The 14,454-nt window shown below is 46.1% G+C and overlaps 1 protein-coding gene across 1 annotated transcript; it reads left to right on the forward strand.

Annotated features, from left to right (window-relative positions):
- The first annotated feature begins 242 nt into the window (after window positions 1–242).
- Window positions 243–12,023, forward strand: ISL1 (ISL LIM homeobox 1). Its single transcript, XM_074569622.1, has 6 exons — window positions 243–776; window positions 1,623–1,812; window positions 4,829–5,088; window positions 7,079–7,365; window positions 8,759–8,926; window positions 11,160–12,023. Exons 1-6 carry the CDS (start codon window positions 749–751, stop codon window positions 11,274–11,276), a joined length of 1,050 nt encoding a protein of 349 aa, XP_074425723.1. The 5' UTR covers window positions 243–748; the 3' UTR covers window positions 11,277–12,023.
- Window positions 12,024–14,454: the final 2,431 nt, after the last annotated feature.

A 14,454-nucleotide genomic window follows, 5' to 3' on the forward strand; every position in this document is an offset into this window, starting at 1 on the left:
ATGGGGGGTGAATATGAGACGGCGAGCCCGAGCGGGGGAAGGGGTGGAGGAGCCCGAGCGGGGCCGGGAAGGAAAATGAAAGGTGTGACGGGAGATAAGCGTCGAGGACGGAGCGGAGCGACAAGCAGAAAGTATAAAGGGAAATACAAATGAGGAGCGAGGAAAAGTTGCCTCCGAGAGAACCCGGCCCGCGGCGGCCTCGCCGCCCGGCGCTGAAATATGATAATGAGGACAGCTGCGCCGCGCCGCCGGCAGCCAATGGGCGCCGGGCAGGCGTGACGTCCCCGCGCATGACGTCAGGCCAATGGCGAGCGGGCTGAGTTGGAGCAGAGAAGTTTGAGTAAGAGATAAGGGCGAGGCGAGTGACCGAGCCGCCAGCGCCCAGTCCGGCATCGCCGCCGCGCCGATCCCGCACCGCGCCGATCCCGCACCGCACCGATTCCGCACCGCGCAGCGCGGCCGGACCCTGCCGCGCCCCCGGCGCCGCGCCGCTCTGCGCCGCGCCACCCCTTCTCTCTCCGCAGCCCTGACAGTATCTCTCACGCCGGTGGTGTTTTGTTTTGCCTTTTTTTTTTTCCCTTTTAATTTCGAGTCTCTATTTTTTCCCTTTACTATTACTACTTCTACTTTTTTTAATTTTTTTTTAATTTTTTATTTATATTTTTAGCGACAGCTTTCAAACCTACTTTGGGGTCTTTAAACGAAACCGTACACCATTTCACTGTGGACATTACACCCTCTTACAGATATGGGAGACATGGGAGACCCACCAAAAAGTAAGGCGGAATTTTTACCGTTGTTGGAATAAATGTGCTGTCTATTGTAATCGTCTCAGGCAGGCGAACTGCTAGAGAGCTGAACTTCACTTGAATGGTAGAGAAGGTGCCTTTGTTGCCGTGCCTGCATGCTTGCTGTGTTTTAACCTCGTACGTAGCCTTGTATGTTAATAGCCTGGGGTCCTGCTCTCTTTTAAAGTTTGGGGAACAGACAGGATTTTAACAGTATCTCCTGCTACGGAGCCTTAAATTCTCCTCATTGTAGACCGCGCTGGGGCTGTCTGACTATCCAGCACCCAGTCTGTCTAGGGGAATTAGCATTAGACTTTCAAAAGAGAGCAAGTGACAACCGTAATGATGTTTGTTCTTGCCTTCAGCCTCGAGTCCTCTCTTCCGTGGCAAAGGGCTGTATGGGAAGCGCACCTAGCCACGCGTTCATCCTTTCCAGCCAGAGCTGGAACTCTGAAAAAATGAAATCAAACATGTAGGTGCTCTCCCCGTAAGGCAAGGAATCCAAACAAGCAAACAATAACATAAAAATAAAACGACGAGGGAATTTGGAGTTTTGATTCCGTGCAAGGCTTGAGAAATTAGGACCTTCACCCCGAAGACTGTTCACATCTGCTTTTTAACATATGTTCCGCCTCCTTTCTAAGCGAGGCAAGGTTTTGATGGCATACTTCAATTACCATCCGAAAGTGTAATACTCTTTAAAAAAAACAAAAAGAGAAAAAGAAAACCAACAACACTCCCAGAGTACGCCCTATAAGGGAACGACACGAAAAGTGTGTTTATCTCTGTAGGAGAGTAAACGGTTAGTCAATCATGTATTTATTTTCATTTCAGAAAAACGCCTGATTTCCCTATGTGTTGGTTGCGGCAATCAAATTCACGATCAGTATATTCTGAGGGTTTCTCCGGATTTGGAATGGCATGCAGCGTGTTTGAAGTGTGCGGAGTGTAATCAGTATTTGGACGAGACCTGTACGTGCTTTGTTAGGGATGGCAAAACCTACTGTAAGAGAGATTATATCAGGTACGCCATTTACGTTGTTTAATTCTTCGGTGAGATTTATCTCTCTCTTTTTCTTTTTTTTTTTTTTTTTTAACTTTATAAACCTGATAGAGGCAGGAAGAGGAAAAATGGTGAGAAAGGCAATTGGTATGTTTTTAAGTGATTTCCCCAGAGATAGACAGGCGAGGAGAAAAGTTAGAGTCGTCAAGTTTTTTATTCCACAGATTCAAATGCAAATTTCTGTATAAACAAAACCGCATTCGGGAACAGCTAGCGACTGTGTGGTACCCTCCTGAGGATTTTGGCAGTGCATCCTGTGATTCTAAGAAAGTGGGAAATCGTAGGTAATGGAGAATATTTTCAATAGTGTAGATATTGTTAGCAACATGGAACTGATCGCTTTTTAACACAACCTGAGAAGCGCATCTCTCTGTGCTTTTGCAAAGGCATAATGGCATTCATAAGAAAGGCACTTCAAGCATGTATGCCGTAAAAATAAATACACGGGAAAAAAAAATACCCAAACAAAAACTATTTAAACTAGGCCTATCAAAACCAAAAAAGCAAAATAAAAACAAACCCGAAGTTTCCTTTAGAATGAAGGATCCTTTTATGGGGAGGTTAAAACCTAGACCGAAATGTTTCTTCGCTAAAATAACTGACATTTAATCTTTTTAAATATTAACCCCTTTGGTGATATCTGACTGCCTTTTCTTTCTTATCTTATCTGTACTGATGAATTAGACAGAGCAGATCAAATTGCCCATCATCTGTTCACGAACAATTGGGTATATTTAGATAATGGAACCGCTTCCTTCCTCACATTAAAATCTGGTAACTGATAAAATGTGAGAGTTGCCAATCCTGACACTACAGAGAAACCAAACCAGGAATTTCGAGTGTGTTTATTATTTGTGCTCCTAGGTCACGCTGATCCGTTTCAGTGTCGTCTGGTGGCTTTGCCAAACCAGAACTTTGTGTGACACTGAGGTACGGACAGTATTTTTTTTTACTGAAAGTTTTGGGAGCAAGTTCCTACCTAGCCACCTAAGATATCTTTTCTACTTTCTTTGTAATTATGAATTGAAATAAAGTATTTGAGTCTTTCCTTCTCCAGCGCACAATTCATAAGCAGATCGTTCCTTCAAGCCGTGTTGTGAGATTATTCTCAAAGTTTTACGACGGCGAAAACCAGCCCGCTCCCTCCCCCCTCCCCCCCCACCCCCCCCGCCTTTCCTTTTAAACGCACTTTGGAGCCGTACTGTTAAATGTTGTCCTTTCTCTAATTTCAAATGAAAGGACAACGTTTAGACTGAGACGTGCTCAGTTACCTCCTGCTAGATCTCATCGGGAGAAATTTAAACAAAAAAAAAATTCAGCTCTTTCATGTTAATACAGAATACATTTCATTTGCTAGAATTTTAAAAGTAAGACGTACGTTATGTGCAAGTACACTTTGAATTAGACTGTGAGACAATCTATAATCGTTAGATATGTGGGCAACCCCCCCAGATTTTGTACCTATAAATGCATACACTTTGCGATCGCGCTGTTCTATTGCCGTTGTTTGCTGCTTGTTTGGGATTTTTTCTTCTCAAAACCTTATGATTCGGAAATATGCAGCTCTGAATGTAGGATTAGTACACCTATAGACATAGCAGCTAAAGATGTGTGTAAATAAACATCTCTACCCACAAGCATACATCACAGACTGTATCTCTAAAGAAGTGTTCTGGTGAGGAAATGTGTGGGGATGAATATTAGCTCGGTTTTAGGAACAGTTTTTACGGTTCTGTGGACCGAGTGCGTGCGTATGTGCATGTATCTGTACATTTGCGGGAAGACGTTAATTTTACTTAATACCAGGGAGGCTGGCTAAGGAGCATTCGGTGGGAGCCGAGACACTCTGCAGTTCTAGACACCCGAGTTGGAGCATTTTCTCGTGTTCATCTGCTGATGGATGAACTGTTCCCCTCTCCTCCACGGGAGACGAGGAACCCGCCACCCACTCCAGCGTGTAATCCCAGAAACCCTTTATTTGCCGTGTGGGGCTATCAGCGACAAGTTGCCCTTTCGCTCCTGCGGGTGGGCTTGAGCCCCGGCTCAAGGTGGGAGCGCCAGCGGGGGAGGGGACACGGGGGGACACGGGGCAGGCAGGCTGAGGTAGGGTCAGGCTGCGGAGTCAACGCACCCAAAATGCCTTTTAGCGGGGGGCGAGGGAGCGGAGTTACACTGCTATATATGTGAGCGTGTATGTATTTAAAGGGGGTGAGGGTATGCCTATATTTTTGTGTAAAATGAACCTGGTGAGAGGGGATAAAAGGCCACCCCTGTCACGTCCCAGAGGCTAAGCTGCCGGCAACCTGGGCGCGCATTAAGCGGCAGAAAGTCCTGAGCGGGTTCGTCGCAAAAAATAGCAGCATTTGGTGAGGCTGGCACGTTTGTACGCGGGCAGCGGATGGCAGCTTCGCCAGCCTCGCCTTTCCCCGGTGAGCCCGGACGGTCCAGCTGAGCCCCGGGCCAGGCTCGGTCAGGTCCCCCCCGCCGTGAGGAGGGAGGGTGAGGGCAGCGACGGCCCCTCGCCTGCTGCAGCCCGGGCGCTGGGGCAGGGGGGAGACTTTTGTTGGCAACTCCGCGGGAGGGAAGGGGGTCGCTTTTTTGTTTCTCACCCTGTTTCTCCTGCCACCTCCGCCGCCCCTTCCCTCCCCTTCTCCTTGCCTACCGGTGTGTCCGTGTCCCCACCGCCCTTTTACGGCGTAGGGATCAGGGTGCCGGCAGCAAACGAATCCGTTTTATTCCTTTCCTCTTCTGCCTTATGTATTTTCAAGGCTTGTTTAACTAGTGGATTGCGTGTGGCGCGCCTACGCGGGGCCACCAGTTTGCCCACGAGCGGGAGTGAAAACCTCTCTCTCTCTCTCTTTTTTCCCTTCTTTTCTTCCCCCCCCCCCCCCCAACTTCGCTGCCCTCCTCCTTCCCCTTCCCGTGGCTCTCCCTCCTTCCCTCCCTTCCCCTTCTTTCTGGGCTGGGCCCTGCTCAGGTTATACGGCATCAAGTGCGCCAAGTGCAGCATCGGCTTCAGCAAGAACGACTTCGTGATGCGCGCCCGCGCCAAGGTGTACCACATCGAGTGTTTCCGCTGCGTGGCCTGCAGCCGCCAGCTCATCCCCGGCGACGAGTTCGCCCTGCGGGAGGACGGCCTCTTCTGCCGGGCGGACCACGACGTGGTGGAGCGGGCCAGCCTGGGCGCCGGGGACCCCCTCAGCCCCCTGCACCCCGCCCGGCCGCTGCAGATGGCAGGTACCGCCCGCACCCGGCGCCGCGGAACCCCGCGGGGTTCGGCACTGCCCGGCCCGGCGTCTGGACAAGGTCGGGGTGGGACTCCGCCGCTTCCAGCGGGTCCCGCGCCCCCCGCGGAAAGGCTGCCCCGAGAGTGTGCGGCCGCGGAGAGGCGGCGGCGGTGGCTCGTCCCACGCCCGGGGCTGCCGCGGGTCCGGCTGCTGTGAGAAAGGTCCGCGTACGGGGTGCGCGGCAGGCGGAGACACCTGCGCAGGGTCCGCACCCCCGCAGCCTGTGTCCCTCCTGCTCCCACCGCGCACCGGGTGCGGCAGTCTTGTGTGTCCCCACCCCCCCGAGCCCAGTGCAGCCCGCAGCGTTGGTCGGAGAGGGGCGAGCCGCTGCAGGGATCCGGGCTGCGACCAGGCACAGATCCTTCTGCCTCCGGAGCGTGTGGAAATGCTGTTTAAGCACTGGTGGAAGCGGGGGACGAAAAGAGATAGACTTCATAACTACAGGCGAGCTCTTAGGCTGTAATTTAAAACTGTCAACAAGTTAATCTTCCGTAATTGCCTTTTAAAGTGACTCTGCCTTCTTGTGATTTGATGAGAATTTCATCTTAAAACTCAGCACTGTTAACTTCAGAATCTCCCCACCTTACTACTTCACTTACACTTTTAGTTCTCCACGCGTACATCAGCTACTCAGATACGCTTAGCTTTAGGAAGAGGCACGTCTCTGAGGCAAACTAGGCTGGACAATACAAGGTTGGCCAGCGTTATTGCTGTGCAAGTAACTGTAGCTCTAGAGGTTATTTACAAACACAGCTATGTTTAAACGGGCTCGTTTCCCGCTTCTGAGCCGCTTTCAGGTGACATATCTATATATAGGGAGACATAATCCCGTCTCTGATCATGGCAGAATTCTAGAGAGGTTGTGCATGCTCCCTATACAGTGTATGCGCACGTTTCCGAAACGCATATCATGTCGGCAGGTACAATACCCTTAATATTTGAAGCCTTCGTATTGTCTGCATCGCATTTGCTGATGTGTTGTTATAATCAGAAGAGTCGGAACCCGACTGTACAAAAGCAAGCACTTCTGAACACTAGCTAGCCAAAGTTTTAGGAAAAAAAAAAAAGGTAGTGTTTTTATTTTTCCCTTGACTTTGTCAAATTACATTTAGATAGCTACAGCTACACAATACACAGAAGAATAGCAGAATCATCACAGGAATACTTTTAGCTCTTGATATGACGCTACCCGTAGGTTAGCATTTCTTGGCCGTTTCCACGAGTTGCTAGGCTTTTTTCCCTTTTAAAGAACTGGAGAAACATTCGTATTTTTTAAGTATTCATCAAAAGTCGTCATAAATTCACCTAGCACCTCCAGATCCTAAAACAGACCCCCGATTTCCGAGCTCTGGGACACGGGGCTCTCACGGGATTTTCCTGCACGGTCACGGTGCAGCGGATTTGGCTTGTTTTGCTTTGATTTGGAAGCATCAAACTGCCGGGAGCTGTTGCACGTTGCCTCTGGCTAAGCTGAGCTACAGTATACAAGAAGCAGACCCGAACTGTGATTAATTTAAGAAGTATTCTTTCATTAATTTTCGGGCCAAAAATCTGTTTTGGTGATTTGTCAGGAAATAAATACAGAAACCCCTCCCCCTCCTTTCCTAGCGCACGCACACCTTAGCGAACTTGCCCTACCCTGTCAAGTCTCATACAGGTTCAAGCTTCTGTCGTTAAAGGGTTTTAGGGGGGGTGGTTTGTTTTTGCAAATTAATTGTCTGTGGAGTCAGAAATGTCAGTACTGTCACTCCACCAGCGCATAAAGCAGAGGAGGCTGCAGGAGCTCTGATAGATCTGACTGCTTGAATGGCCTTTGAAAGAGGGTTCATCACCCCCCACTCCCGCCTCCCCTTGTCCCACCGGTTTAGATTCAGAGGCTCTGCAGACTCCCTGCTTCCTACTCACGGGGATCCTGTTCCTCCCTTCCCCTTCCCTTACAGCAGAACCTATCTCTGCCAGACAGCCAGCTCTGCGCCCCCACGTCCACAAGCAGCCCGAGAAGACCACCCGAGTCCGGACTGTCCTTAATGAAAAACAGCTTCACACCTTGAGGACCTGCTACGCTGCCAACCCCAGACCCGACGCCCTCATGAAAGAGCAACTGGTAGAAATGACTGGTCTCAGCCCCAGGGTCATCAGGGTTTGGTTTCAAAACAAGCGGTGCAAGGACAAAAAAAGGAGCATTATGATGAAGCAACTTCAGCAACAGCAACCCAATGACAAAACTGTAAGTGGCTTCAGCCTCTGACCGCGCTTCCCAAAGAGAAACGCCTGGGCTGTGTCCAGCCCGCACAACCTCTGGGGTGGGTTTTGACGCTTTTGATTTTGCGGCAGCTCCCTTAAAACAAAGAAAATGATAACTATTATCCGCTTGTTTCTGCTGTCAGTGCAATTAAAAGAGACCGCAGCGAGAAGCCGATATAGGCTGCTCAAGCGGACACATGTCTTTTTGTGGGGCTAAGGATATGCAGTGGATTAGACTAACTTCTCTGCAGCATGAATTGGGACCTGCAGAGCTTATGGGATGTAATAAACCCAGCCTTGTGTAATATTTAGATTGCAAATGCAAAGGACTCATTGAGGGGAAAATGACGCTTTTTCCCTCTTCAATGATTTTACGCAGGGGTAAACCCAGAAGTAAAACCCAGGAGTGAAAGGTAAATTTGATATATACTACAACGTGTATGTGTGTGTTTTTCATGCACTTATTGCAGAAAAAAACAAGTGCAATGCAAAGGTTTCGTAATTACCATCCTGGTTACAGGTTAATGTATATATAGTTCTTGCGCAGAAATATATTGAGCTCTTGTCTGCGGGCATATGCACGTGTGACGCAAACAAGCAGAAAATGCTGGATTCAGCACAGCAAACTGCCTGTCCCCATTTTAAGCCAACTTTTTTTTTCTTTTTGTCTTTTTTTTCCTGTTATTAGTCCACTTGAAGAAGAGTCTGTTATTCTCCCCCTGTATATTGACTGACCAGAGAATGACTATTAATTCATAAGGCTGCCTAGTTAAGTGGAATTTAAGGAGTTTCATTTTACCCTGTTGGAATGCGATAAAACACGATGTTATTAACTCGCCTGAACAATCTATTCGTCGAGGCTTGGAGTTATTTTGTACACAGTGTCTGCGCCACAGGGTATAGTGGGAGGGTTTAATTTCTCTCTCTTTTTTTTTTTTTTTTTTTTTTTTGGAAAGAGCGTGGTACTGACGTACCCCAGGTTTGCCGTGCAGTGGATATACGATCCAGTTAAGGTCAGGCAGAACAAAATCAGCCTGGATGCGACATAGAAAGGCAGCGTGATTAACCGTTTCTTGTGCCGAGCCGTCCATCGGCAGCCGAGATATTGTGGTCGTGTTTAAGAAAGCTTGGGGAAGAGGGGGTATGCCTTGAGAGAAACGGGATTAAAGGGAAAGAAAGTAAACTTCCACCGTGAAAAATCCAGCGGGTAGAAATAGGCTGACCTAGAGGCAGAATAGAGCAAGACATTCACAGCAGATTAACAAAGCAAATACAAGCGACTGTACAGATAAGATAGAAAGCAGTTTATTGACTCTGCGCTTATATACAATAAAGTTAACCAAGCTCATTAACATCTTTTGCTGGGCTGTTTACAGAATATCCAGGGGATGACAGGAACTCCGATGGTGGCTGCTAGTCCGGAGAGACATGACGGTGGTTTACAGGCGAACCCGGTGGAGGTGCAGAGTTACCAGCCGCCCTGGAAAGTACTGAGTGACTTCGCCTTGCAGAGTGACATAGACCAACCTGCTTTTCAGCAACTAGTAAGTGTCGATTCCCAGCCGGAGCAGGCCAGCCTGTACCCGGGGCAGAGCAATGGGGGATTCCCTCCACGGGACAGGTGCCCTCAGAGAGCCGTGTTTTCCTGAAATTGCAAGGTGGGCATTATAGCACTCTGTGAATGTGGCAAATTGAAGTGGTTTAATAGGGCTTGGGGCAAAATACGACCTCAGCGCACAGCAGAGCTCTCGCTGAGTGGAGCGGGCAACGTGTAAGGCCCGACCCAGGTCTGAGACTAACTCAGCTCACATCCTGCTGAAAACCGAAAGCACCTCTTCCCAGAGAACTAAAACATTCTTCACGTGTCATTTAATTCTATGCACATTTGTGAAAGCAGTTTCTAAAATTCCCCCCTCCCCCTGCTTCAGGCCAACTTTGCTTTTATGCGATAGGGTGGATTTTAAATATATGATTGCAGTGCCGGCCCGCGACCTTGTTTTGTCACACAAACATGAATAATTTAATTCCATTTTTGAAGCCCTTGTTTTAAGAATGTGCCTCTAGATATAACTTCATATATATATATGCACACACATATATATACATATATACACACAAATATATACATATATATAGCTTACATTAAACATTGTGCTTTGGAAAGGGAATTGCTAGTACATATTCACATGAAAAATTCAACAGTTTAATAAACTGCCTTAAGCGGAAAGAAAACAGACCTTTTACAATAAATTCTGTTCTTAACTCACTTCCTTATGCCTACGTCATTTGGCAGCTCATATGGGACCGTATCATCTACCATTCTTAGGCCCAACAAGGTGAATTAAGGACAGAAGTTCAGCCTTAACTCAATTTCCTGGCCTAACTGTGTTAAAACCAGATCTTTAAAATAATAAGGTACGTTGTGTATGGTTTTTCAGTGATTCAAAATAATACTTAATGATGAAAAATTAACATATAGACCCTTTTTTGATCCCTTGGGCATTTTTTTTAACATGAAGCAATGGAAGAGGAAGGTTTGCAGCCGTGTCTGGAATTGTTTTCAGACCTTTTCAGTTTAGTATCATCCTTTCTTGCAGGATCACTTTTCTTTTGCCCAGTGGCAGGCTGCAGTGTGTTTCCCTCCCCTGGCACACTGTGCTTGCTCAGGAAGCTGTAGCACAGCAGCAGGGCTGTTTGCATCATCTTACCTTTAGATCAACCACTGGTTTTCCTGCTTTAATCAAGCTGTCAAACAGACACAAGAAAAATTGATCTCCTTCGGCTGCCTTGCTTATTGTGCCTTAACAGAATAGAAGACTTTAAAAACCTTTGATGCAGTGAGTTTTTGTATGGAGTGGTTCTAAAAAAAAGAAAAAAAAGTAGGATGGAAGATAGATAGCCCAAATATACACACATATAGGTAGATAGGTCATTAGATAGACAGATGAATATTGATATATATTGGACATGATGTCTGTTACTGAAAACAGTTAAAATAAAGACTAGTGGATGGAACAGACAGTTCATTGACCGTTCAAGGCACGTCTTTAATCTAGAAAGGGCCTTAATCACAGGATCGGCCAGCTCAATAGGTGCCAAAGAAATGCTTTTGGATTAGCAAAGCTCCACCCTTCAAATCATGCCCTTTCCCAACGCTGCTCCTAAACTAACGGGAGCCGCGGGGCACGTTAGGATGAAGTGTGACCTTTTTTATCAAACTGACTCTCGTTAAAAAGAGATAGCACCCACTTCAAATCACGAAAGAAAGAGAATGGCTTGTTTCAAATGCCTTCTGCTCCTGGATGCTTCTTCCAGGTTTATTTTAGTATGTGCACAAAAGGGGAAAAAAGTAACCTTGCAGTTTCGTGTCAAAAAAACACATGCACTCTTAAATAATTGACTAGAACATCCTGTTGGGATTCCCACTCTTGCAAGACAGGGAAGAAGGCCTCATTAACAAGTTTGTTTGTTTATTTGCTTGATTTTTCAGTCTTTTTTCTTTTTTTTTTGATTTTTTTTTTTTAACCTGCTTTTTTTGTTGGGGATTTGGCCAAAGACCTGAAGAAGATTCCTGTGAAGTCAATGGGGAAGCTAAACAAAGCAACAAACAGTGACACAGCCTCTCGTGGAGATGTATCAGGCCGTTTCGCTGCATGCCTCTGTATTAATTTTTGCAGTCTTCTTTGCCTGCTATTTTTCTTTGATTGTTACAGTTGTAACAACACTTCTTATTATTATTTTTCTTCTTCTTTTTTTTTTTTTTTTTTTTTTTGGCAGGTTAATTTTTCAGAAGGAGGACCCGGTTCCAATTCTACTGGAAGCGAAGTAGCATCAATGTCCTCTCAGCTGCCAGATACACCCAACAGCATGGTAGCAAGTCCTATTGAGGCATGAGGAACGTTAATTCAGATTTCTGTTGTCGTTGTTTCTGCCCTTACCCTCACCCCTGCTGGAGAAAGTGGGAAAGTGATCGCGTTGGGACTCCGAAATTTAGGGGGGAAAAGTATTTAACAACCCTGTAATGAACCTAGCAAGAACCACTCCACGAAACGAACGGAGTCATGTTTGAAAAGACAAGGTAATATGGTAGCAACACTGTGAAGACAATCATGGGATCTTACTAGAATAAACACACACAAAAAAAAAAAAAAAAAAAGAAACCCCGCGCTATTCAATGATCAGAGGAGGATCGAAAAGACGTTTTCAAAACGTAAAGGATTTGTACTCGTGGATCTCAAAAAAAAAAAAAAAAAAAAAAAAAAAAGAAAAAATCTTTTGACTGCACATCTTAGAGAGAAACCAAGGTAGAGGGGCTTTCTACCCAGTCCCTCCCAATCTGAATGGTGCTGTTTCTATATTGGTGATTGCCTTGCCAAAAGGAGCTCCAGTAGGTTTTCCATCATCAGGAAAGAGACGATTTAGTCCTGCATTGTTGAAAGATTCATTGCAGGAAGGTGGAGCTGCATTGGTTTGCAATGTTGTTTTTAGTTGACTCTTAACAAGGGGATATTTCCTGGGTCTCTTCCAGCATGTACTGTAGCGCGGTTTTGGTTTTGTTTGGTTGAGATCCAGTCTCTATTAAGTCTGAACGATTAAAAATAGGTTTTTGAATTCATCTTTAAAAACCAATTTATAAAAGCATTGCAACAAGGTATACCTCTATTTTGCCACAAAGCGTCTCGGGATTGTGTTTGAAATGTGTCCGTCCAAGAACCTTCCCCTCCCCCAAAGATGTGTATAGTCATTGGTTAAAACGACTGTTTTTCTCTCTCTTTCTCTCTTTTTCTCTCTCTCTCTTTCTCTCTCTTTCTCTTTCTCTTTCTCAATAAAGAGAAAAAAGTTAAAAAAAAAGCAAAAGAGAAAAGAAGAAAAAAATACTTTTTTTTGTTTGCTCTTGCATTGCAAAATTATAAAGTAATTTATTATTTATTATCGGAAGACTTGCCACTTTTCATGTCATTTGACTATTTTTTTGTTTGCTGAAGTAAAAAAAAGAAAAAAAAGAAAAAAAGAAAAAAAGAAAAGGTTGTACCGTGGTCTTTGAATTATATGTCTAATTCTATGTGGTTTTTGTCTTTTTTTTTCTTAAATATTATGTGAAATAAAAGCGCCATATGTAGAATTATTATATCTTCAGGACTATTTCACTAAATAAGCGTTTGGAATAGAGAAAATAATAATAATAATAATATTAATATTAAATAATGAACAAAGTTCCCTCTTTTAAATATTTACAAGTTAGCAGCTAAAATACCTGAAATAAAATATTGCATGCAAAGCAGGTCGTTAGTGAATAAAAGGAGTGTGATATTTTATTGCAAGTATTAACGACCAGCTTGTAAATTTCCATTTCAACAACTGTATCAGGGCTAGTTGGATGCCTTAGCTTTCAATCGATAACGTTAGAAAGTCTCTTGTTGCCCCCCAACCCTTGCCCTTAAAAGTGATATTACTCTAGGCATGATCTGACATAACGTTAAGACATCTAAAGAACTGAGAGCTCAGGCTTTTTGCTGAGTTCAATTATTTTTTAAAAATAATAAAAAGAAAGTGCTGTATACCAAAGCCTCGTTGTTGAGATTGTTGAAGTGACCTGTATTTTAAGTATAAGCTCCTGATAAAAGGGACGCTTTTTGCTTAACAAGTCAAGTATGACCATTATTTATCAGTGTCTGCTGTCAAAACGCTTGAAAAATGCTGCAGGAGAAAAATTTTGAGGGGATATTGCTGTGAAATTGCACGAATAGTGTTCCTTATTTTCTGTCGACTTCCCTCTCTTCAATCCCTCTTTTCTTCCTTTTTTAATTTGCGGGGGAGAGGGTGGTGAAAGCTAGAAATGTGGGCGATTTCTTGGGGAAAAGTAGAAAGAAGAAAAAAACCAAACCCATAGGAAAGGGTTGGTTTTGCTCCAGTCTGAGTGCTCCCTGTGCTCCCCGCCAGCACAAGACAAAGGCTGGTTTTAAAAAAAACCTTAACAACTGGAATATACAGAGATTTTTAGTCTGACAAAGACTAAAAACTGCATGATGGTTACTCCTAACCCTAATGTTTTCTTAACATCACCTTCTTTTCCCTCCCTCCTCACCATCTCAGCCCACCCTGAATAAGCTCAGCTATAGAGACAAACCATTTCGACAGTACAGAGAAAATATTATTAATAATAATAATAAAAAAAAGTTAAAAGTCTAATACAAGGATTTCAATCATCCTGATTAGAAACTGGATTCATTTTGTATGCTCAAGTGTAATACATTTTTGAGTACTTGATAAATATTTAAATAAATATGAAATCTACCTTAAACTGTGTGATCAGTAACCCTTGTGTTTTCATGCAGGATCAGAGGCTTGGTACGACGCTTCGGGGGGCGGGAGGGAGACAGGGTGTCATTTCTGCCCGGTGGTCTAACGTGTAAGTTGTTCGAGTCACTCTCAGTGACGGGAGGCTGGGAGGGAATAGCGGAGGGGGGGGAATGGGGAGTTTGGAGACCGAGTACTCCGACTCGGGGGGGGTCTTTAGTTGGCGCTGAGAACCTCTAAGGTCAGGGCAACACGGGGGCCTTTGCGTCCGCCTTTTATCGCCTGGCAGCTAACGCGTAGGTAGGAAGCGCGGCCACTCCGCGGGGAGAGGCGCAGGGTTACACCGGGGTGGGGGTGACCCCGCGGGAGAACAACCTGTGCGCCGGGGCGTTCCTGAGAGCCCTCCCCCACCTTCGGGCCGGTGAAGGTCTGTCGTTTCCAAGGGTCATGGAAGAGGGAAAGGCGAGTTTTGGCTGCCGATCCTTGCGAGGGGGAAGCCCACCCCCGCCAGCCCTGCGCGGAGCCGGGGCTGCGCTGCGCGGCGCCCCGCGGTCCCGGCGCGCCCTCCCGGCGGCTGAGGTTGCCGTCGAGATAAGCGGCCCACCGGGAGGCAGGGGTTTGGGTTTGGGCTGCCGAGGGAGCGTCTTGCTCCTGGAAACACACAGGGCAGCGTGCTGTGTGAGGGCTGCAGCCGCGATCCGACCCCTCGGTTCCGCAGCGGGCTGCGGGCGGGAGCCCCACCGGGGATGTTCCCGCACACACACCTACGGCCGGG

The sequence above is a fragment of the Larus michahellis genome, chromosome Z (assembly GCF_964199755.1).
Source record: "Larus michahellis chromosome Z, bLarMic1.1, whole genome shotgun sequence".
NCBI lineage: Eukaryota > Metazoa > Chordata > Aves > Charadriiformes > Laridae > Larus > Larus michahellis.

Excerpts from the sequence above, each read along its gene's own strand:
- ISL1 (XM_074569622.1), top strand. The coding sequence starts at position 749 with ATGGGAGACATGGGAGACCCACCAAAAA. Across the intron at positions 1,813-4,828 it reads TGTAAGAGAGATTATATCAG|GTTATACGGCATCAAGTGCG; the intron begins GTACGCCATTTA and ends GGCCCTGCTCAG. Across the intron at positions 8,927-11,159 it reads AACCTGCTTTTCAGCAACTA|GTTAATTTTTCAGAAGGAGG; the intron begins GTAAGTGTCGAT and ends TTTTTTTGGCAG.